This window comes from Lineus longissimus, chromosome 5 (assembly GCF_910592395.1).
Source record: "Lineus longissimus chromosome 5, tnLinLong1.2, whole genome shotgun sequence".
NCBI lineage: Eukaryota > Metazoa > Nemertea > Pilidiophora > Heteronemertea > Lineidae > Lineus > Lineus longissimus.
In genome coordinates, this window is record NC_088312.1 from 19,439,750 (window position 1) to 19,463,451 (window position 23,702).

The 23,702-nt window shown below is 39.6% G+C and overlaps 2 protein-coding genes across 9 annotated transcripts in view; both read left to right on the top strand.

Moving 5' to 3' along the window:
* Positions 1 to 5,863: 5,863 nt before the first annotated feature.
* LOC135487474 (tryptophan 5-hydroxylase 1-like) lies at positions 5,864 to 19,775 on the top strand. Of its 3 annotated transcripts, none has more exons than XM_064771155.1 (13): positions 5,864 to 6,114; positions 11,333 to 11,410; positions 12,414 to 12,600; positions 13,229 to 13,258; positions 15,171 to 15,265; positions 15,900 to 15,967; positions 16,299 to 16,349; positions 16,722 to 16,820; positions 17,390 to 17,572; positions 17,800 to 17,926; positions 18,135 to 18,230; positions 18,487 to 18,620; positions 18,978 to 19,775. In XM_064771155.1, exons 1-13 carry the CDS (start codon positions 6,025 to 6,027, stop codon positions 19,138 to 19,140), a joined length of 1,401 nt encoding a protein of 466 aa, XP_064627225.1. In that variant the 5' UTR covers positions 5,864 to 6,024; the 3' UTR covers positions 19,141 to 19,775. The 3 variants fall into 3 exon arrangements, with proteins under 3 accessions (XP_064627225.1, XP_064627226.1, XP_064627227.1); XM_064771157.1 differs by lacking the exon at positions 5,864 to 6,114 and adding an exon at positions 9,068 to 9,174; XM_064771156.1 differs by lacking the exon at positions 13,229 to 13,258.
* An 897-nt stretch (positions 19,776 to 20,672) lies between these two features.
* Positions 20,673 to 23,702, top strand: part of LOC135487611 (uncharacterized) — a 28,509-nt gene continuing 25,479 nt past the window's right edge. For 3 of the 6 annotated variants that reach the window (XM_064771562.1, XM_064771565.1, XM_064771566.1), the window contains exon 1: positions 20,673 to 20,861. The gene's annotated coding sequence lies outside the window, so the exon portion shown is untranslated. Of the gene's footprint in view, positions 20,862 to 21,794; positions 21,948 to 23,702 lie in introns of those variants that run through there. The other 3 variants (XM_064771563.1, XM_064771567.1, XM_064771568.1) reach the window with 2 other exon arrangements.

Here is a 23,702-nt window from a genome sequence, read left to right on the forward strand (position 1 = left end):
TTTGGCCTAAGTCACGCATTAGTTTTATTTGTACTATTGATAAGAGATCATCACGCACAAGCGATATATAATACTCTCAAAAGATAATGATATTTGCAAACTGTTTGGGTCGTTTATGACATCTTCCTATCTTAAGTATAAAGTATAAAACAATTGGGTAATTTTCATATCATTTGATGTTTGTTTTTGTGCATTGGAATCTTGGAAATGGAAGTTGGTGAATTTAGAATTATACCTAAGCTTTGAGAACCTGCTACTGAATTAGTTGCTTCCGCATCAATTTGTTTTAAATATGCTTTATGTTCTATATACATTCGTCCTCTTTGATCCGTGGAAATTGGAACGTCATGCACGGGTCCCATTTTAAGATTACCCGGAAATGTCAACAAGGCAAGCACATAGCTATTCATCTAATCTTTCCGGAAACGCTTGCTTCGTGACATTCGTTGAAGGCGTTTCTTAATCAGGGCCTATTTTAGTCCCTTCTTGATCATGGTCCATACTACATGAAGCAAGGCAGTCGCGATAATAGGAAAGGTTATGATATCGGGATCAAAAGATGAATGAGTTTCTATAAAGTGGGCGCAACAGATTGATGCATTTTTTTAATTGGCACATCCGTAAGTGGATGCAATATACAGGTTGGAGCTTAATTTTTCACGCGGAGTAATGTACCAACATTGTTGGAAGCGCTCTTTGGCACAATTAAAACACAATGAAATGTTTTTCAATGATATGAGTCATAGTACCACGATGCAACAGTTACAGTTATACGTCGCTTTCACAACTTTGACATTACAAGTTTTGTGATCATAATTAAGTAGAGCTGTCGTGAGAATTCAAGACGGTCACACATTAAACATCATTCTAATTTCGAAAAGAAACCAATAAAGCTGTCGTTCTCCAATAGCAGTCTATCCAACCACTGATGTTTTCATCAGCAAATAACACGATTTTATGTTATATCAAACCCGCCTACCATGAACAAATGAGCGGTGTCATGATTCAGTACTGTCTAAGACACATAGGAAAAAGAAAACCGTGCGATCAATGATTGCATAGTCCGTGACCTAGTATCAAAACACTTCATGTCCTGCTGGTCCCGGATTGAATGCGATCACAAAGGCAATTTCGTGCATGCATTCGCATACGATGCAAATGGACGACAAAGAGGGTTGGGGAACAACTTGTCCGAGTTCAATGGTGCTCTCATTTGGAGTGTAAAGAACGACGTGATCACCTGTATAGTTTAGTAATCTGCGATGTGAAATACATGTAAAAGAATGGTTTTTTTAATAGGTGTCTTAAATTTTTATATTTAGCACGTGAATGTCATGGACAATTTGGGTCGGTCAAAACGAACAAGAGTAAACGCTTTTAGGACAACAAACCATCCAGTGCCGGCCAGCGTTCTGTAACGATTTATAGGAGATTTGGTAAATGTCCAGAAACCTCTTGATATGTGATCGAGACTCGTTTATGTCCATCGTGAAATAAAGGGGGGTTCAACAAATCATAAAATTAGGCCGCCGATGACACTAATTATTGAGTTTGGTAAGTAGTTCTAATTCAGATGGCACTGGCGTTGATACCGCGGTTGGATCGATCAATGGACTTGGGTCATTTCCGCGCCTGAAATTTGGGTGACAGCCACAAACCCCCAAATTCAATTGAGCATGATTAGACAAATGACGATCGTTCAATCAATGGTGCAGAATAAAAAGTTATATCCGGTCATTCCTGATAATCAAGTATAATAAGTCATTGACAATCACTGACAGACGCATGTCAGCTTACGTTATCTCATTCAAAATCACCTTTCAAGTAGGCCTTGGTGAGGTGTCGTTCGAAGAAATTTTCAATACAAGTTATTTGTTTTTTTAATGCGTAATGACTTGTAACACAAAAAGACAGCGTATATGGCAAGCGGAATGTCCAGTAATTAAAAAAACCTAGATTTATTTAAAAAACCTGGTTTTTTACCTAATAAACTAAGTTTATTTGGAAAAAATATAGGTTTTTTTAAAACAACCTCGTTTATTGGCTAATAAACCGAGTTTCTTTAATAAAACCAAGTTTTTTACCTAATAAACCTTGTTTCTATCCACAAATGTCAAGTTTAACAAATAAACTTGGTTTTATTCCCGAAAATATAAGTTTTTCATCCAGTGGTAATAAACTTAGTTTTATAGCAAAGAATCTTGGTTTATTAACAATAACTGGACAAATGGCTAATAAACCTACCTTTTTACGTAAAAAACTTGGTTTTATACAAAACAACTTAGTTTTTTGCAATAAAACCTGGTTTTATTGTAAAAACGTAAGTTGTTTTGAATAACTGGACAAACGGCGTGCAAAAACCTACTTTCTATCGAGAAACTTGTATTTTCTACCTCGCCCCATGTACACAAATCCGCGATGTTATCTGGACGAGGATGGGAAACCTCGGCACCACGTGATACTACTGCCCTGTAGCCAATGCGATTCTTGCGCTAGCGGCAGCACATGTAGCATACAATCCGGTATCACTATTGAACCTCGTTCCTAGTCATCATGATCACCGCATTCATACATGGGAAAGTAGCTGCACTGCACTGCACTCTGTAAACTAGTTAGTGAGACCCTAACCTCATCCCAGATAACTCAATGTAGGTAGGATCGAGGTTTAAAAATGTAAGTTTTCGAATAAACCAGTTTTTTTTTTAAAAACTAGGTTTATTAGTAAAAAACTAAGTTTTTTAGGTAATAAACCAGGTTTTTTAGCATAAAATGTTAGTTTCTGTTAAAAAACCTACTTTATTAGGAAAGAAAGTAAAAAAACTTGGTTTTATTAAAGAAACTCGGTTTATTAGCTAATAAACAAGGTTGTTTTAAAAAAACTTATATTTTTTCCAAATAAACTTAGTTTATTAGGTAAATTGTTGAATAAAACTAGTTTTTTTTAATTAATGGACACTCCGCTTGCCGTACAGTTAACACGTTTTTAAAAGAATTTACTAAAAATCGATATTTCTTGTAAATAAATTCATATTAAAATTTTAGATGACTACTAAATAATGCTCCCTTGCGTGCGGCTGCAAGGCGGTAGTCAATTGTGGGTTTATGATGTCTTCCATTTAAAAGATGTGTTAAAAATGTACAAAGGCCTATTATTGGCCATGAAGTGAGTGAAATACACTAATTTCGAATAATGCAGCCATCTTGGTAATTATTTGTTCAGCTGATTTTTGACAAAATCCTCAAAAACATGCACCTCCTATAATAGATGACGAACTGAACATTTTAAATAAGGACGAGATCAAGGAAATTATTATGTTCCTTTGTGTCAATTAGCTTCATTATTTCCTGTAAATGTTGATATATTAGGTTTACTTTCAAGTACAGTGGTTGGTTTTCTAATCGGACGTACAAAATTGTATTAACTTCACTCTAATTTGCACCTTTTGCACCTTTTACACATTATCTGTACACAGCTTGCTATGGTACGAAATAAGTACATATGTATAATAGAACTTGGCCTTCAGAAACCTTTTCTGACTTTACTCAATTAAGAATTAGAAAATACAATGCATTGTGATCTTGTTATTTTTCGCTTTTGAGGAAAGGTACCCATGATGATAGACTTATCTGAAAAATTAAGGCTGGTTGTGACAATCTTGAGAAGTAACGCAAAAATTATTCAGGACCGCATTAGCGGTCAGTTACAGCACAAAGATAAACAGTCATCAATCTGCGCTTTCTCGATTTCAGAGGATGTGTTTGACATTGTGGAAGTCTGTTAATAAACCGTATAAACTTCATTATATAATGTCAGTTTTTGATGATACATGTACATGTAGTTGCAATATTGCTGAAACTGCCGATAGCAAGAACGCCCATTGTTACGTTTTTGAGTATTACACCGGCGTAAACATTTGTCATGGACCTAAGAGATTGTTTCGGAATGGTAAACCCGTGGATTCGAAACTACTCACAATTCGGAGAGGTAAATTTTATGGAAAGGTTAATTTCAAAAGTCTGATAAATACTGACGCAGACATACACATACATCAGCTGAATACTTACCACTGACGCACACATACACACACATCAGCTGCAGGAATATGTAGCATAAGAGAGGAAGTGTTGAATTCATTCCGGCGGTTTAGCGCGTCTAAGATATAAATCTCCGGTGTGATGTCCTCTAACAGATTGTCAGGTAGGTCCACTGAGCAAAGCAGGTAATGTCTTCGATACGGAAATCCTCTGGTGATGCGACAACGTGAAATTATATTTCAATCTGACATTGTACCAGGTGTTAATTTGTTTGTCGCTCTGTTTGCTTATCGAGGGATTGAACTAATCACGGTGATCAGAAGGCAGGTTAAGTAGTGAATTAATTCGCTAATTGTCCAATCAGTGATGAATTCAGTTAGTTGTCAAATGATCAATGAGTGAGCCAAATGTGTCGCATATGAGCTAATTAACTCTTCTGGACATTTTTACTCCGGTAATTAGAAACTAAGTTTACGAGGCAGGCTTCGCAAGCCACCGAATAATGTAAACGAAAACTTTTGAACGAGACAACATTTCCCCCATCTTTATTTTGGCAGATTACAAAATAATCCACGAAATCCGCAAAAACAACGGTTTATACAGTAGGCCATGGGCCATATCGAGAAGGTTTTCATTCGCGACGAGATTTCGGGGTCAAAGTAATTAAAAATGATGAATTAGGTGATTGTAGCGAGTTTTCACAAAAGGAGGTTCGAACATTTATGCTGTTTACTCGAAAAGTATCGATCTTAAAAAAAAACAGTTTTAAGGACGATGCTCATGACAAAGGGATCTTCTTGATGTATAACATACTTCAAAGTTGAGATATGAACATTTTACCAAGCCATGTCAAGGAATTGTCACAACTTTGGCCTTGCATGGTAGAAATTTGTACAATTCTAAACTCACGAATGTCAAAAATCTATTAATTTCTGCCGCTCTCCAGATTCTATCATATTGACTGGCACAAGGCTTGGTAGGTTAAATTTGATATCATTCTGACAGCAGTCAGTGTCATGCTGATATCAGTTGTGATGTCATGCTGATGTCAGCCGTTACTGATGGCACTGATTCTAGTGACTTCCCGAAAATAATGTTGTTCTGGCGTTTGCAACCTGATGTCAATCTGATATCAATCTGGTATCAAAACATACTTGGCGGCATGCACTTCCAAGTCGGATGGCCGTCCAAATTTGCCCAAGGCATTTCGAATGAAGCACTATCACGAATGAGAAATTCGATGGATGCACCTGAATTCTAATGCAACCGACTTCTTATTCTTTGGTTCAGAGAGCAGCCTCCCATCTTTTGAATTGGACTTCCCTTCATTTTGAAGGCGTTCTAAGGTATATTTTGCATACGAGTTTCAATTTTTTTGCCAAAATGGTAGTGCCAATGGTCAATCTTAAACTTTATTAAAGTTTATCGAGCCTTTAGTAGAATTTTATAGTACATGTACCCGCCTAGCTTTAAGACATTTTTAAAGTACTTTCATGAAAGGTTTTGTAATGTGGGTTCATAAGGGCCTAGCTTGCGCTATACATTGTATTATCAACCTTAACCTATATTTGGGCCCTATTACCAACCAAGCTTGGTGTGTTATAAGCGCCTAGTTTGGCTACTGGGTATGAGGATTGTACGACAGTATTTTGGTCACAAGTGTCTAGCACGAAGAAAACGTACTCTAATTCATGACCCTGTTGGGCAAAAACTGCTGATTAGTCGTGGTCTCACGTAACTGAATTAGTCACATCATAATCAATTCTTGGACCACAGGGCTAAGGTAAAAATGTGAATATCTACCACATATCGTTGCTGGCCTGGAAGAGTTTTGGTCTTATGAAACAGACTCGTGACGTCTGTTAGGTAAAGTGTAACCGGAAAGTATAAAATATAGGCCCATTCCGACTCTGATTCAGAATTGAACATTGGCGCCAAAGTAATATTAGAGGTCACACTGCCTCGATAAATAAAATTTGCGTTAAAAAAATGCCTATCAGTGATGAGATGGAGACTGGATATTCAAATATCGAGGACGTGAGTGGATTCGACTTGAATGGAAATGACAGGAAGAGAAAGGTAAGAATATTACTCTGTCCGGTTAGTGGTTAAGTAACCTCTCTTGTCGTGAAGCAGAAGGCCTCCGAGGCAGCAACGGTACACTCTTAGAAATAGCGGTTTTTCAGCCTTTAAAGACCTCTAAAAAATTTTGTTTGCCAAAACAATTACCCTGTAGGGGTATTTCAGCAAAGTGAACAATCCTACGAGGTGTTTCTCAGTCTCAAAAAAACATTGTTTTCATTTTTTTTACCAAAATACCTCTTCGGAGTGCATGACTTTCCAAAGTCACATTTAAAACTTGTGACCATTTGGTTAGGGATTATAATAAAACATGGACCTGATACATGCACGTGCTGTGATAAGGAAATACTTCGCAGTGCGTAGGAGCGACCATTCATGGAGCCACATCCACATATTATGAAAAGAAATGTTTGCCTCAAATTTGCTCACTTTTTTTTCATAAATGTCAAGCCCAGAGTGCGATTGACGTTATAGCGTTTATGACATTCCAGTAGTCGAAGGCTTATTTGGGGCAATTTCCGCATCTGGTCGTTAATTTTCATAAGCTATCTGTTACAAAATCAGTTGATCATCTGCCTGTCCCCATGGCTGTCATGGGAACGAATCTCCACTAGTAGGGGGTCGGTAGATTGACGGTTTGCTATTTGTTAATTGTGGGTAATCAATTAAGATGGTCGTGTAAAGAGTCGTAAATGAAAGTATTTTGAAACTGCTGACTCCGCGCAATAGGGCTCGGGGTTGATCGGAGGGTGAAGCCATGGCTAGGATTGCATTTCTTGCCTTTTATCGAACTAAATTTCCTGAGCGTTCACAGTCCTTCGAATGAGACTTCAAATCGAGTCCCTGTATCTGGTACCTATATGCCAGGGGAAATATAATACCCCACCAAGTGCGAAACATATTAGTAGCCTGCGACAGACTCGACCTCTGGCCAAAGGCGTAGTTACGACGAAAAAATAGGACATCCCAACCTGATAACGGACATGTACATGCAGTTTTATTCCATTAGTAAACGAAGAGCTTTCCAATTAAAGGGGGACTAAAGGTATAACATAGAGGGTGAAATTGGTGACCTCGAGGTGACTACGCGGTCATTTCAGGCCAGTTGAAAATACTGATTGGCACTTGTCGAGCCTCTCTCTAATCAAGGACCTTCCGATCACAAGGTGAACGGTACTCTTCCGTGCTGTCCAGTGTACTTCCTGATGTACTGTAAGATAGAACTTGATGTACTGTGTAATAGAAGAGACACCTATTGGCTATAGTTCGTATTACTACTTATTCTGGACAGTCTAACTCCTGCCTCCCTTTAAAGGTGAATTAATGGTCCGCAAACACACCCATACAGAATCTTTATAGCTGCGAAGTATTTTAAGAGGTCCCGTGTAGAATTTGTCAGTAATTGGTAAAGAACTTGTTGAATACTTGGTTCTCATAACCATAATTGGTTCTTATAACAGGCAGGTTTCGTAACCCCTGCGAACATACTCACCCTCACTGAGCTTTGGATCCACTTCGCCGACCCGAACTCTGTTACACCATGAGGGGAGGTAACGGACTGAGTACCTCTGATGCGAAGGACGAGGTGCGAATGTCTGCGTTCTCATCGAGACCCGTGTGAATTCTGGTCATTTACGAGACACTCGTCTTTCCTCGAAGAATCGGGTAACTCTTCAAACACCGCCGTCGATAACACACCTCTTGTTCTTTGTCGTCAGCTCTTAGCGTTTGGACACCAGCCCATTATTTCTCCGTTGACTCAGTAAAACTCAGTCAAATATATTGCTAAATTTGTATGTTCATGTCCGTTGCATTCCACTCTCTAGGTGAAATATACGAAGCGCCGGCATTCAGGTTTCGCAACCCTGCTGCAACACTTACAAGAACAAATTTTGAAGGTTTGTGGATGTCGCCCAGTCCTGCACGCACACTCAATGATGTGACCATTGTAAATCATCTTTACTCTCAAATTTTGGATCGACTCCACCGACCCGGACTCCGTTACACCAACGAAGGGAGGTTACGGACGGAGTACTTTCCTGGTGGTTCAGAGTGTTGAGAATCGGCTTTCATACTGTTTCGATTAGTAATAACTATAGAGAACTTTTGATATAGTATAACTACGAGAAATAGGCCACATCTATAAACTGATCGTCAATAAAAGACTTCATACAAATTCATACTACGTTTAGCTTTTCGTAAAATTGCGAGATATGCCAAATGTGTTTCTCTCTGTACGAAGCACATTGTATAGTACACATAGGTTACTGTATATTTAGACTTTGTAGGCCTTTGAAGCCTATAACATGGTCATCCATCCGAACGGTCTCGTTTTGGTGAGACAACCGAATCAATGCCGACAGTGAGGTATACATTTCTATTCTAAAATATCTCAAATTAAATAATGAAAAATGTGGTTTTAAGTGCTTTTTGACGGCTTCCACATTTTGCACTAACCAAAGCGGTTATGGTTGCCCGACCATAACCGCTGAATTCAAAACGAGGCTTTGTTTGCGCATAGTGCATTTGCACTGTAAAGTGCGGTTCGTTCGAAATCCGGGTATTTTAGAATAAACACTCGCATACTTCGTGGTTTGTTGCTCTTCATAAGGGTTGGGACAACTGACTATAATATTTCGGACACCAATGACAATACACAGCACTATGATGTAATTGAACAACTAATTAACTTAACGAGACAAGAATGCCTGTCGAACACCTGTTCAGAACAAAAAAAGCAATCATACATCATCCTCGTAAAACAATGTCAAATCATAATTTGGTGTCCGTATCATCAGCATACCTATTCATCCCCCTCCCCGACACAGGACATAACAAACTATCCCGTGATTCTCATCGATTTGCTTCATGACGATTTGATAACTGACGCTTACCAAACCGATGAATATTTAACGCGTGATCCCGGTGATATCGGGGGACTGATGCGATCATGTTAGTCAGTTTGTTGGACCGTCGGGACGGGAGTAGATCACACTGCCTCAACTTAGTTTTGGTTTTAAGGAATAACTAAGTAATACGATGGACCCCAAAAGTCAAGTGAGTGTTTTGTTTGATTATGGGTATTTTTGCTTTTTAATATCTTCCTTGAAAACTTTTTGTCAGTTTTTTTCTAACGATTTGGTTTTGAGAAGTTGACTGGTTGCCTTTCTTTTTGGATTGAAGCCAACTTTTTCATATTTACTAACTAGCCGAATAACATTAATCAGAGGAATGTCATTACATATCATATTTACTGTATATCGTAATTAGCCTGCTGTTTTAATTGTTGATTTTGACAATATTGTCTGAATGGGGGACATTTTTTTCACTAATAAGATCAAAGACTTGATGTAATTTACTAATAATGAACCACTTTCCTCATTGGGTTGGTGGTCAAAGGTAAACTTTTATATTCCAGCATAATCATCAGAATTCTTCCTCAATCATTATCATTCCATACCCGACCCCTGAATCGGTTCCCTTTTTGCACAATGGACACAATTTAATTGAAGTCGTTTCTATTTTTAAAAAAAACATTTTGGTATCGACACTTTCGTTATACGTACATGTATATACCATAAACCACTGAATTTTGGCGGTCATTTTTTTCTGCAGACATGCGAATAATATCGATTCGCAAAGACTAAAATCGCGAAAATTAAATCTTTTATTGTAGAAACCAGCTATGGAAGTCGACAAAACAAATATCTTATCTTAGTATGTTTAAAAAATTATTTAGAAATTTTCGCAATCGACAAAATTTGATAGGCGCTAAAAAGCGGTAGACAATATCAAAATGTGCCTGATGTGTATGAGCGAAATTATAGGTACTTGGCCTACTAGTTCGCTTGGATGTGACTGTATCTCTTAATTATCACAATCGCTGGTGTCCCAATAATTCTACAAAAAAGTTTCTCTGCTAATTTCCCGCAAACGTCCCAATTGACATCCTTACAAAACAACAAAGTTTCATAACTTATACTATTTCATAAGAATCGTGGTTGAATAATAGGCAGGTTTCGCAATCTGTGGACGAACGACGAAGTTCGAAGGTCTGTGGTGTCATCAACTCCAGTGTGTTCGATACTCGTAGTTCTTTTATACTATAGAACGAATCGGGAAGTCGCATTTGCGAAGTTGGTCGTAGCTCTTCGTAAGACTTTCGAAACCTGCCGCGCCGACATGACGAAGCCATTTAGATTGTTTCTGCGTTTATTTAATTCTAATCAGCTCTTCACATGTGATCTGGTAGGTGACCGAATATTCACCTACCGGTATTGGAATTGGTTCCTCAATTTGTCATTATCAAATCGAAGTTGACCCATAATCATGAAAATGCTGAAAAATTAATCTACATGTATAACATGTAAGTGCATAAACTATGGGGCATGGATACATTATAAGGACGTCCAATGGTAACGTTTTCGAACTTGTTTTCCGAGAAAGAGGATATTTTAATCATTTAAAACTCCATCAAATTATTCAGCTTATTGATGGATAATTTTCATCAGGGTTTCTGCATTCGAATGCTGGACTGAATTCATGACATGACATGACGAGGCGCCATATTTTTGTCAGAATGTGCGGCCTAAAAATATGCAATATCAATTTAACTATACATGTAGTTTGTTTATAGTTTGGGCCCGAAGAGTAGCGATACTTTCACGGGCCTCTCTTGAAAGCTGCATGTCAATTAAGGTTCACAGCGGCTGAGATTTCTCTCAGAAACCTTGACAAACCAAACTTGGTTATGATAAGTGTCTTTTGTAGGTCAGACAAGTTACACAAGTTACAGGTACAGTCGTGGGAAACGCACTTTTTACCGGAAAACTCGCAAAACACAAATATTTATAAACTTTCACCGGTTCACTGGGAGATATTTGCTATTGGAAATCGTTTAAATTATCACCGAATCGACTCTCTGGTTTTCTCTATTGTATTCAAATATTGATTATGGGTAACAATCACCAATGTTACATCGGTGTAAACGTTTGAAATGTCTTGGGATAGAGTGTCATGGGACGAAGGACTATTAGTGCATTCTTACGCGATGTCATCTCTGAGGTACAATGTGCATGTATTGAGGTTCATGGTTCTTTTTATTTTCTATTTCCCTGACCCGTGAAATTAGAAATCTTAGAAAGTCTTGAGGAATAATGGCTGTCAAATGGAGTCCAATAAGTTATGAATATGTCTCTTGTTTTTTTTGTTCCAGAGTTCACCAGTGACGTCATGTATTTTCTCTCTGAAAGATGGAATCGGGGATCTGGTAAAAGCACTGCAGGTTCTTCAGGTAAACATGTTACTTGTACATCTGCCGATTCTTCTAGGTGGAGACCACCGGTAACCTCACGCCGGTGTTCGACGTTAGGGGACGCCATAACGAGACTTTCTTCTCGGTGGCTATAAACACTTTGATTAGCAGAAAAAAACAAGAAAAAAATCCAAAGTCGGCGAAACCATTGCACTTATTCATGGAAAAGAATCTCTGGCCGCGCTGGCGTTCAATAACGAAAATGGCAGCTGATTTCTTTGCAAATCGCTACATCAAGCCTTTTTTCCCGCAGTTATAAAGTTTTGTATTCCCTGAAACTCAGTATCGGGGAGTGAAGACAACAGCAGTGTTTACACCAGTTAGACCACTACCGCAATCTCTGTCACCAAATTACGGCGGGTCTCCCCAATTTGCATATAGAGCGCTTGTCAGTGTGATAACCATCGAATAGCGACATTACAGCGGTGAAGGATCAATTTCTCATCAAGATCGAGACAAACATAACGGAGGACTTAAGCTAGAAATCCCCAGTCATTTTATGGTAACTCTCGATTAGTTGGTTATGCGGGAAATCGGATACCAATAGTTGATCCTTGCTGATTGCTGTCGGGAGGGTTGGGCAGACTAATGCGGAGATGTCGCACCTATAAGGCTATCAATACGGCTTTCTGGGTTTGTTTAATGTTTTAGATTCGTGTCAAACGTGAGCGAGACACAGATATGTCATATTTACATGTAGGCTGTAGTTTTGGATTTGCTTGCTATTTTTATGGGTCCTGAATGGCTAGGCAGATCCATGGTTGTGACTTGCAAATTTGACGCTTGAACTTTGACACGGTGGAGTCGACGATAGAATGTTTGAAACTACTAATGTTGCAAGTAAAACGTTATTGCAGGTGATATATTGACACCCAGGGTTTTGACTTAAACTATACATGAAGATTCCAAGCTTGATACGTGATGCATAACAGTTCATTTTATTAATGGGCAGACTCAAGTTTCCCTTCTTTAAACTTTTCAGAACAGCAAATTAAACATCAAACATATCGAGACAAGGCCCTCAAAAAAATCCACCTCGCAACTGGAGTATTACGTGGAGTTCGAGACTCAAAATGGCGGCCTGAATGATGTCAAGACGCTGCTGAAGGAACAGGTCGCCGATCTAACCATTCCGGAGAATATTACGCCACCGGCCAAAACCCCGAAAGGTGAGTATGATCAAGAATAGTCTTCATAATTTTCGGTACAATGAGGTACTGAAACGGACAATCGATCTCGATGATATAATATCAGGTGACTGTATATGTATTTTGTCTAATAATTACCTCTTTTTCTTCTATCTCGTAGTACTTATCTTAGCTGGTTGGACACGATGAGGAGGTGTTACCCAACCTCCTATGCCAGTTCTAGATATTTATCAAGTTTCTTTTTCAAAAAGTTACATGTACATGTAAAAAATACGCACTTCAAAGATGTGCAATGGGAAACTTGACATATGAAGTGTCATATTTAAACAAAGCGCCCCCCCCGTCAGAAGGTGGCGTTTACCCCTCCCTCTCTCCCATGACCAATGACCAAAATCGTACATAATGACCCTGGTGAGTAGTACACTAAATTCCGTCCGCAGTAACCACTTTCCTTTTCAGCAACATTCAGGATCTCCTGTCGCATTGGCCAATCAAAAGTTTCCAATCCTGCAGTAGTGGCACAGTGTTCAGATTTAAACCAATCACAACACAGAAATGTTGCAATAGTTTGTACCTTACTGAGTTTACCGGTCTCAATAGATAAATTCATCCTTTTCTCTTATTGACATTGCACCCATGTTTGGAATAGTACCGGCAGAGCATTGGCCTTCAACCAAAGGTAAAAAACACAATTTTGAGGTCCTCCCCGTCGAAAATATCGATAGGATTCTTATAAGATTATTACACGTTGTCATATCAGTTAAGGTTGTGTACATTTTCGTATACATATGCAGTTTTTACGATATTTATAAGATTCTTATAATATTCTCAGTTTAAAGTGACAACTCGGGCGTGGGATTCACCTGACCGAGAGGAAAGTAACCCTTGCCACCATGCGGAGCCACTTGTAGTATCACACCAATGCTGATCTCTATGATTTTCTCCAGCGTTACGTGCATTACAGTTTCGGACAAGGCTTGTGAATTTCAGATAGGCTCATGGTTACACCCCATTCTAGTGCATTGTTCATTGCGTGCAGTTCAACGATAAAGTAATTGATGTACATGTATCTTCAAGTCATACGCAAGTTTCTGAATTGAACCCTATGGCATGCTCTGTTGTCTACATGTTCATCAGGCCAATTCAAGCTCACTGATTTGCGCCAGACCTTTCAACAGGAAATGAGAAGGTGCCGACATTTTCACCGCCCGGGAAAGTGTGAAAAGTGGGCTGAATGGCTGGTTGGTGAGAAATCCCCGTTAACTGAGAATCGTACAAGAACCCTGTATAGAAAATTTGATACAATATCAGATAACAATCTTATAAGATCCGATCGGGATTATTTATCAGGTCATCCCCGACTCGTTGTTGAGTTGTCCTCGTTTCATAACTCATCCGCATCGATGTATTACTTTTGTGATTGTTTTGGGATCGTAAGCAAAAAGTGTTAAATTTTACAAAACGTACCGAATTTGATATCTTTCTATATACATGTATTTCTTTAATGAGAATTCTGTCCATCTAGTAAGTTGCATTCATGTAAATACATACAGTGAAAAACAAGTTGATCCTGAAAATATCTGAAATACGAATACTTTTTAATGAAAAATAGTTATTGTACTCTACAAATGTACTCAACTCATTTGATCACGACAGAAAACACTCTCAGCGCTTTTTAATCAGCAACCGACACGAATATGACCTCAAACGACCATACTTATCATCCGAAAATTTGAAATCGTTAAATTTCAAATTTTGAGGTGAATTTCAGATGTTTCTGAAATTTTACAATAGTCCTTGTTTCCGATCCCGTTGTTTTATTTTTAAATTTCTTTTTTAACATTTTGTGTTTTTTCTTTCAATTCCTAATATTTCTTCTTATTTTTTGAACACCTCATTGTATATTGTGCAGTTGTCAAGAAATTGCATATGTAACGCCAATTTAACTTGGTAATAGGATCACATAAGCACTCCAATCCGCTTACAACAAAGTAATGTAGATATAGTATTCTATGTTTTATTACATGTGTTCATCAACAATTTACATGTAGTAAGAATGTGGGATTCGATTTGGTTACGATGTCACTGTATGTAGTTGGATTTCGCGTGATCATACGGGATTTCAGTTAAGTCTTTACACGTATTACATAAACATAGTAATTAATGATTACGTAATCGACAATACCTCTGATGAGTCTGCATTCCAAAGCAAGTCATACGTCACCAGCATTGATGACTCCAGAGAGATATGATTGTGGACAATGACTATATTAGTAATTATCTTATTAATTTGATTTGAGGTATTCTCTGTAACGATTTTATAGCTTAGAATATATATCAAGACCTCTGGCCAGGTGAGGATAGTGAGAAATTGGCCGTTATGCGGCACTAATCTAGCGCTACACAACTGCGGTTGCGTATCTCATCGACTCACATGCACTTACATTTGAATATTCTCTTAACGTGTTACAGAAGTTACAGTAGAAAAAGGGGACACATACCAGCTTATAATATAATGATAAACAAAATATGTCAAACTTGTCACGACATGTATCTTTTTACACATTCTTACATGTTTATTGTATTTCCAGATGAATGTCCCTGGTTCCCTAAGAGTGTATCGGAACTGGATCAGACTTCAAATCGTGTTCTTATGTACGGTGCCGATCTTGATGCTGAGCACCCGGTGAGCAGGATACCTCTTTCCCTTTTGTAAATTTGGAAGCAAAATAAGCAGTGGCCTAAAACCCGGAGGGTCTAACCCATGATACTTAAAGGGCAATCGATATTCTCCTCAGAAGACTTAGAAAAGAATGTCCAAGTTGCTATATGTATATAGATGCAGATGTTTCAATTTTATTGGAAGTGCTCAGTCAAAGCAGAGTCTATGACCGTTTGCCTGCGGTCTTCAGCCAAATAGGCCTACTTGTAAATTGTGAGTTATCTCCGGTGTCTTCCGTGATTTGATACAAGGCACGGGGGGGGGGGGGAGGGGGCTATTAACCAACACTTCGAGAACAACTGGCATCGTCGTCGATACAATGTGATCACTGGAAAAGAATACCGAAGTTGATATAGATACTTGAGGCTTCTATTCTATGGAAAAGGCTCAGTCATATAACATAATCAATGACCATTTGCCAGTCTTCACCCAAAGATTTATTGTTCTGGGACTTGCATATCAATGAGACTAGTGTTTTACTTTACAACCAGTGTGGTTTGTTATCTCTGGTGTCTTCCGAAATTAGATTCAATGGCAACATATTGCATATTTAGAGCTGGCCAACTTTATCATACTCATAACCTTTTTCCAATCACAGGGTTTCAAAGACGAAGTATACAGGAAACGACGGATATTATTCGCCGAAATTGCATTTAACTTTAAACAGTGAGTGATTTTTTCATAAAAGTTAACAAGAGTATTTCTTTATTATCTATTTCTTTTGTAAAGAACTATTGGTCCGAAGTTTGACTCTCCTAGGCCAATTATTGAGGAAACAAGGGGGTATCCTTTTCATAGCCCAAAGCCTAGACTATCGTGGAACATACTTGGTGGAACAAGAAATCACTTTAAACACTTCAGCAACAAGGCAAGCATTTTAAAGTCCTGTCAACTCTGTTGCTTGCACTCTGATCCTTGAAAACGCTGTTTGGAATCAGAAACATGGGCGAGTTGCTAATGGAACACCTCAATTTAAGCTGGCATTTCTTTTTTCTAGCGGTCATCCAATCCCAAGGGTGGAATACACAGAGGAAGAAAACCGAACATGGTAAGCTCCTTATGAGGGTAAACGCCCCAAGGGAAAATCCCTGAACGCCCAACACATCGGTTCCAGATCGTTATGTGACCCGGTGTAACATCTGTGGTTGTTTCCCATGTGTCAGTGTTTCCAAACAATAGGCAGCTAGAGAGACCATGACTTTTCAATAGGGGGAAACACAGAAAAACTTGTCAATCTATCTTTTAGCGTTCCCAAACAATGAGGGGAAACACTCAAAAATAGAAACACTCAAAAACATTACACCGGCCGAAGGACCTTTGCAGGGGCAATCAACTTTTGCTATGTAATTCTGAAATACAGCAATGCTCCTACATGTAAACCAACATCTCGTTACATGCAAACTGATCGATGTAATTTCAGGAGCACCATCTACCGGGAGCTAAGGGAACTTTACAAGACTCATGCTTGCCGACAACAAAGAGAAAATCTGCCGTTGCTGGAGCAAAACTGTGGATACGGGTAAGTCATGATCAGTTACTTTTCGGTAGAATATTTCTCGACTCCCGCACAGTCGCGTATTCACTACGTCATTTAATACATGACTGCCAACACAGGTTGCCATTTTGGATATGATACTCCACAATTCATGGCGTAGATCACAGGTGTTTGGAGATACCAGATTCAGCGGTCGATTAGCCCAGAATACACATAACCTAACTGCACTGCTCTTTTATAGCAATCTATATGTGCGAGGATGTATAGCATACATGTGCATATGTAGCAAATATGCGCTACACACCCGTGATATGTTTATGGTGACTGATCGATCGCTGATTGATCTGTTTATTCAGATAATGTCACGCACCGGTGACACATCCGGAACCTCATGGCTTAGTGAAACTCCGTGTTGGCAGAGAGAATATCATTCCATCTACTTGAAGAATGGGTAATTTCACGAAACTGTGACGATGTTAATGTTATCTGATAATTACGAGGATGCATTTTTCAGTGAAAGGGCATGGGTCGGATCACCCTTGGTCCTGAGGCAGAGAAAGCATTCATTATTCTTTTTTGTATGCGTATTTCAGTGACAAGGCCATCCCACAACTCGACGACGTCTCCCGCTTCTTGCAAAAACGAACGGGGTTTCAACTTCGCCCTGTGGCTGGCTATCTCTCGTCACGTGACTTTCTAGCCGGGTTGGCATTTCGAGTTTTCCACTGTACACAATATATCAGGCACAGTAGTGATCCGTTCTATACTCCCGAACCGTAAGTGTACAAAAGAGCAATAGAGAGCTGCAGGGGCAGCGGGTATATGCGTATTTTTCAAGCATAAAATAGAACAAAAAGCAGTGTAAATTGGAATGATGCAAACTCTGCATTTTGCCAGTTACAACAAGGTCGCGGCGCAGTACATGTTTTCTTCCCTCTTCATCGAGTTTTGAATATGTACTGCAAGACATCTCAAAAACTTAATTGGTCGAGTATTTTTTCAGGGATTGTTGCCACGAACTCCTTGGCCACATGCCCCTGTTGGCGGACAAGACGTTTGCCCAGTTCGCCCAGGAGATTGGTCTTGCTTCATTAGGTGCTTCCGATGAGGAAGTGGCGAGACTGGCCACGGTAGGTACAATCATTAGTGGACTGCTGCGCAGTCCATCGCATTTTACGGATAACCACGACATCATACTACTAATCCAAAACTGAGAATGAACAAGTAAATGTATACGAAGCTGATGATAGGACCACATTTTCAAGAGATTCAGCGCTGTGGTTTTTTCAATATTACTATGATATCGACACGGAGTATTTGTCTTTTTCTTCATTTCAGTGTTTTTTCTTCACCATTGAGTTCGGTTTATGTAAGGAGAACAGTGAGATGCGGGTGTACGGTGCAGGGCTCCTTTCCTCTGTTGGCGAATTACGGGTGAGTTAACTGTAAATGTAGTATCGAATTGCTTTACCGATTCTGATTGTGCAGACGCTCCTATATAAAATCACCTAAAATGACGGACGGTAGTTTCAAAATCAACTTTTGTAGCAGCGAGGAGTCATGCAAAGAAAATTGCAAACTGCACTCTGGCATAATTGTAATGTGATCAATAACGCGGCTGGGAGTGGCGCTATGATCGAACTCCTGAGGTGAAAATGATTGGCATTGTCTTACCCTTGTACACTTCCAGCACGTTCTCTCCGACAAGGCAGTGGTGAAGCAATTTGAACCAGAAGTGACATCCAAGCAAGAATGCAAAATCACAACATACCAAGACTGTTACTTTTCCACGGGAAGCTTCGAGGAAGCCACGTTCAAAATGAGGTAGGGAAGTTAGTGATACATTTGCATTAATGTCAAATGAATCTTAGCCCATTGAAAGGAAGTAGGTGATGGACGATATCAAACTTTACGATAACACCACCTGTAGCCACTCATCTAAACTCGTCTTAGAAATATGGCTTGTTCTCAAGCATGTATATACACGGGATACAGTCTATAGATAGAGAATAGACCCAATGAGAGTTTGTTCATAGGGTATTTGTTTATTTTTGTCCTGAATGCTTTGGGCTCTGCGGTGCAAACTACGTGTCGGATGTATTTGAAGTTTAGTTTTCATGGATTTGTGCATTGCGACAGAACAGGAGTTTATTGGTTCTTTAACCCCTTTTCTGTTTTCAGGGAGTACGCGAAGTCAATCAAGCGGCCTTTCGAGCTGAAATACGATCCTTACACCAACAGTGTCGAAGTCTTGGACACTGCTGCCAGCCTCAAAAGGGCAGTGGAGGAGGTACAGGAAACCCTGTTAGTGATATCGAGTGCTTTGAGCAAGATTACACACTAAAAATACAAAAAGTATTCAACGCGAGCTATACGAGCAACAGAGTTGACCCTCCCGGTCTTCCTCTTCTTGCTGGGCGCCGGTGTAAAAGAAATGCAAGTCCCCCCCCCCCAAAAAAAATAAGTCCGGTCCTTTTGTTAAAGTGAATAGAGTCGCCTAGTTCCTTTGTTGAATATTATGTAGCTAACCCTAAACAAACCATTAACTACATTCGTTGACAATACACAGCTATTGTATGGGGTCATGCTTTCCTAGGACGTCCATTCCTTTTACACCGGTTAAGTGATTCTACCAAGTGTTGTTTATCCCGGAGATATATTGAACTCTTAGGTCTCAAAAGAAACCTGCCTTATAATGATGATAATTATTGTACTAAGTTTTTATCCTAATGAATCTACCATGTATAATGATAATCATGGTAATGTGTTCTACCAAGTGCATGGTACGGCATGTTACATAATTATATTCATTTTAGATACCATTATTTATATTACAAAGTAAGTATATTGTACGCGCATATACGTGAATATTAACTGTTATATTTCATGTTTAATCCATTTGTCATATCGAGAAACGATTTATTCGTGTTACTGCTTACTGTAAAGTATCATATCGAATAAAGTCTATATATTGTTGAAGAGTTGGCATTATTGCTTTTTTCTTGATAACTGACAATAGAAGCACAATGGCGCCTTGCATGGTAGACCCTAGCAGGATTAATAGGTGAAATCATCTCACCACGAAGACCAAATCGATACAACCACTTTTGGGTTTGAACTGAAAAAGGATTCTAGTGCGCTTTAATCTAAACTAATATATTGACCGTTATTGCATTAATAGAACCATAATACCGTTAAACGCCGAGTACCTGGGCCGGACATTTTTTTTTTTTTTTTTTTTCTTAAATTTTTTAAAATTTTTATTTATTTTTTTATTTATTTTTTTATTTATTTTATTTACACCAGCTACAAGACCTAATTTAAGGATGGTTCGGCTGCAATTCTAGGTGCGGCTACATTTCTTGGCAGAGAAAAATTTCAAAATGAAGCCAGTGATAGGGAGCAGCAATGAATAGTTAAGCCTGTTGATTATAGGTAGCAGAGCTGTTCTACGAGGCATTATTGGCTTTTCAGAGCCTAGGAGAGTAGGCTACCAGTGAATATGCCTGAAAAAACATAAAGGAGGGTCACAGATACCCAACAAATGATGAATTAAGATACAAATGGAGGGTTCTTGTCATCGAGAAACGAAAAAAACTTTGAATTCCAAAGGGAAATGATGTGATCTGTCGTCATATGCAATGGAACCTCCCTTAGCGGACACCTCTCTATCAAAGGACAGCCTCTCTATTAAGGACACTGCATTTGGTCCCAAGTTTCTTTTACATTCAATTTGACCTCTGTAATCAGGACACCTCTCAAGTAAGGACAACATTTGTCATTCCAAAATGTGTCCCTAATAGAGAGGTTCCACTGTTTAAATATAACTGATTGAGTCAGCCATGCAAAATAACTCCATATTCAGGCGGAAAATAGGTCGCGCGGCGTATTGTGTTTCTGGCCTGGAGTCTCTGGTGAATCAAAACGATGAACACTGAGAACAGTCAATCAGTCTGGGAGATCTGCGCCTCAAAACCCATCTGCCGTTTACACAGGCTGTACATGAGTCAATGAGAGGTGAGATTCAGTCTCGGGATTTATCAGTCAAAAATATAGTTGTATCAGGTAAGAGGTTGATTTGATTATTCTGGACTCTTTTAAGACGATGATTATTCTTATTTTTTGCTTGGACGATGTACGTGTATGATGTACATAGTACATACATACACTGGTATTTTCCTTGCTCGAAGCTCGTACATTGCTTTGTTTGTTTTCCTCATATTCACGCCAAGTCGCCTTGACAAGGGAGTGCCTAATCTGAGAGCCACGAGCCGAAGAGCCCAAGATCCGAAGAGCCCAAGAGCCACGAGCCAGGAAGGACTTCCTTGCAAATTTCGTGCACCTCATTGTAATTTTAGGCTTAGGCTTAAAGGGACAGTTATGAGTTAGTCATTCACAAGAGCCTGCTGTGAGCCTATTCAACTTTTTCGCCGGGGGGGGGGGGGGGGCAAAAGATCTTTGGAGGGGCTGGGGGCAGTAGCAAGTTTAAAATCAGGCTTTCGCAGGCTAGGCATGCCATTTTCCTCGGTCTACTCTAAACAAGACAGTAGCTCAAATGCATGGAGAATCTAGCACCTCCTCCTCCATTGTTATGTAGGTGATGAGAACCGAAAGGGATTCAGGAAATCAAGACTTCCTATGCAAAGTATGGGTGGGAGAGGAGACCAGTCATAATTTCACATCTATTAATTCCAGGCGGTGAAGAGCGATGACATATTACGTTGTGACTCGTGGCTCTTGGGCTCTTGGCTCTCAGATTAGGCACTCCCTCTTGACAACGGCACTGGCTCGTCCAGTTATATATCGTCAGTCATCCAATCGTTATTGTTCGAGCATCGCCAGGGCTACAGCCTTGGATTTGTGTCTTTCAGTCAAATGTTAATTTTACAACTCTTCAGCCAATCAGAAATAGGATCTGCGTCATGTGATCTACCTGAGGTCATGTGACTTGAACAAGCGGCTGGTATAGCAACTCTCAAGTGAGTGTCTTGCTTCGTAATGGGTGGTGAAACCTTTTCAAGAAGTTTCATCCATTCGTGGGAAGTTTAGGTTTACGTCATAATGTGCTGTTCCATCCAATTTGACACAACCCTTATACCTGGTCATAAATTTGACGGAGTTAGTAATTTTTAAACTCTGCTACGATATGAGGTAAGTGGGATTCTCTCGTATCTACGGTGGATCATTCACATCTTCTTCCCTCAATTCTTGAACTAAAGTGCTATAAGCACCGAATCCAGAGTTTGACCCAGCACTTCCTATTATCCCACCTTATTCTTCGGCTCTGTTGTCTCGAAATATACGCAAAAAGAAATGTGGCAAATGCCCTTCTCTTCCTCTGGACAAGCTCTGTCAGCATATCAACAGTAGCCATCTTTGTATTTTCCCTCCAGAATCAGCAAGGTCATGGTGATTTTATTCTTGGGTAGCCGACCGCAGATGCATGGATTCAATTAAAACAGAGAGTTAGATGTTTAGTCTGTCTGTGCACTGTTTAGATACTTGACCAACTTGGCCACATCTGCCTTCAATGGTAGGTGATAAAGCTTGGAAACAGTGAAACCTTGGAACCAGTGATAAACCTTGGAATCAGTCCTAAAAATGCATAAAAACATTGGAACCTGAGGTGGTTACGAATCAATATTTGGAGCTTATTTTTACATGATCAGATCGGAATTTGACGGTAGTTTAGAAATCAGTCGCATCAGTCTACGATCGATGCCAGGAAGATGTAATTGATATCAGTTCCCGCCTTATCTGATGGCGTCGGTTTGGTATACTGAGTGGCATATATCCGCTGCAAGCAGGTCAGACTCTAATTAGGACACGCTCAATATATATGGGCCGTGAAAACCGCAAAAAATCTGTACATGTTTTTGTAAGCGGTCGTCGCTCGCGCAAACTTGTCTTGCATGTTTTTGTGAAAGAGGACGTCGAAGAACGCGGTCGTATATCAAAACAGACGTTGGGTGACGCTCGCGCAAACTTCCCTCACATGTTTTTGTGAAAGAGGACGTCGAAGAACGCGGTCGTATAAAAAAACAGACGTTGGGTGGCGCTCGCGCAAACTTCCCTCACATGTTTTTGTGAAAGAGGACGTCGAAGAACGCGGTCGTATAAAAAAACAGACGTTGGGTGGCGCTCGCGCAAACTTCCCTCACATGTTTTTGTGAAAGAGGACGTCGAAGAACGCGGTCGTATAAAAAAACAGACGTTGGGTGGCGCTCGCGCAAACTTCCCTCACATGTTTTTGTGAAAGAGGACGTCGAAGAACGCGGTCGTATAAAAAAACAGACGTTGGGTGGCGCTCGAGACGGGTCATCCTATTTAGCGTCCAGTGGCGACCAGTGGCGTCCAACGCGAAATAATAGGGTGTACACGTATATGGTTAAAAATGTTTTCAAGCTCCTAAAACACTTTTAATAAACAAGATTTAGAAGTTTGGTGGAGTTTTGAATAATCATCACCAGAAAACGATCTTAGTATGCCAACCTGATGCCAGATCCCGATTCCGCTTTTTCTATAAACCCAAGGAACGGCAGCTAAAACAAACATGGCGTCCAGTACTTTAGCTGGACGCATACTAAGATCGTTTTCTGGTGATAATTATTCAAAAACTAGGTTTGCAAACTCCACCAAACTTCTAAATCTTGTTTATTGAAAGTGTTTTAGGAGCTTGAAAACATTTTTAACCATATACGTGTACACCCTATTATTTCGCGTTGGACGCCACTGGTCGCCACTGGACGCTAAATAGGATGACCCGTCTCGAGCGCCACCCAACATCTGTTTTTTTATACGACCGCGTTCTTCGACGTCCTCTTTCACAAAAACATGTGAGGGAAGTTTGCGCGAGCGCCACCCAACGTCTGTTTTGATATACGACCGCGTTCTTCGACGTCCTCT

Excerpts from the sequence above, each read along its gene's own strand:
- LOC135487474 (XM_064771155.1), top strand. The coding sequence starts at position 6,025 with ATGCCTATCAGTGATGAGATGGAGACTGGATATTCAAATATCGAGGAC. Across the intron at positions 12,601-13,228 it reads ACCGGCCAAAACCCCGAAAG|TACCGGCAGAGCATTGGCCT; the intron begins GTGAGTATGATC and ends TGTTTGGAATAG. Across the intron at positions 18,621-18,977 it reads GAAGCCACGTTCAAAATGAG|GGAGTACGCGAAGTCAATCA; the intron begins GTAGGGAAGTTA and ends TTCTGTTTTCAG.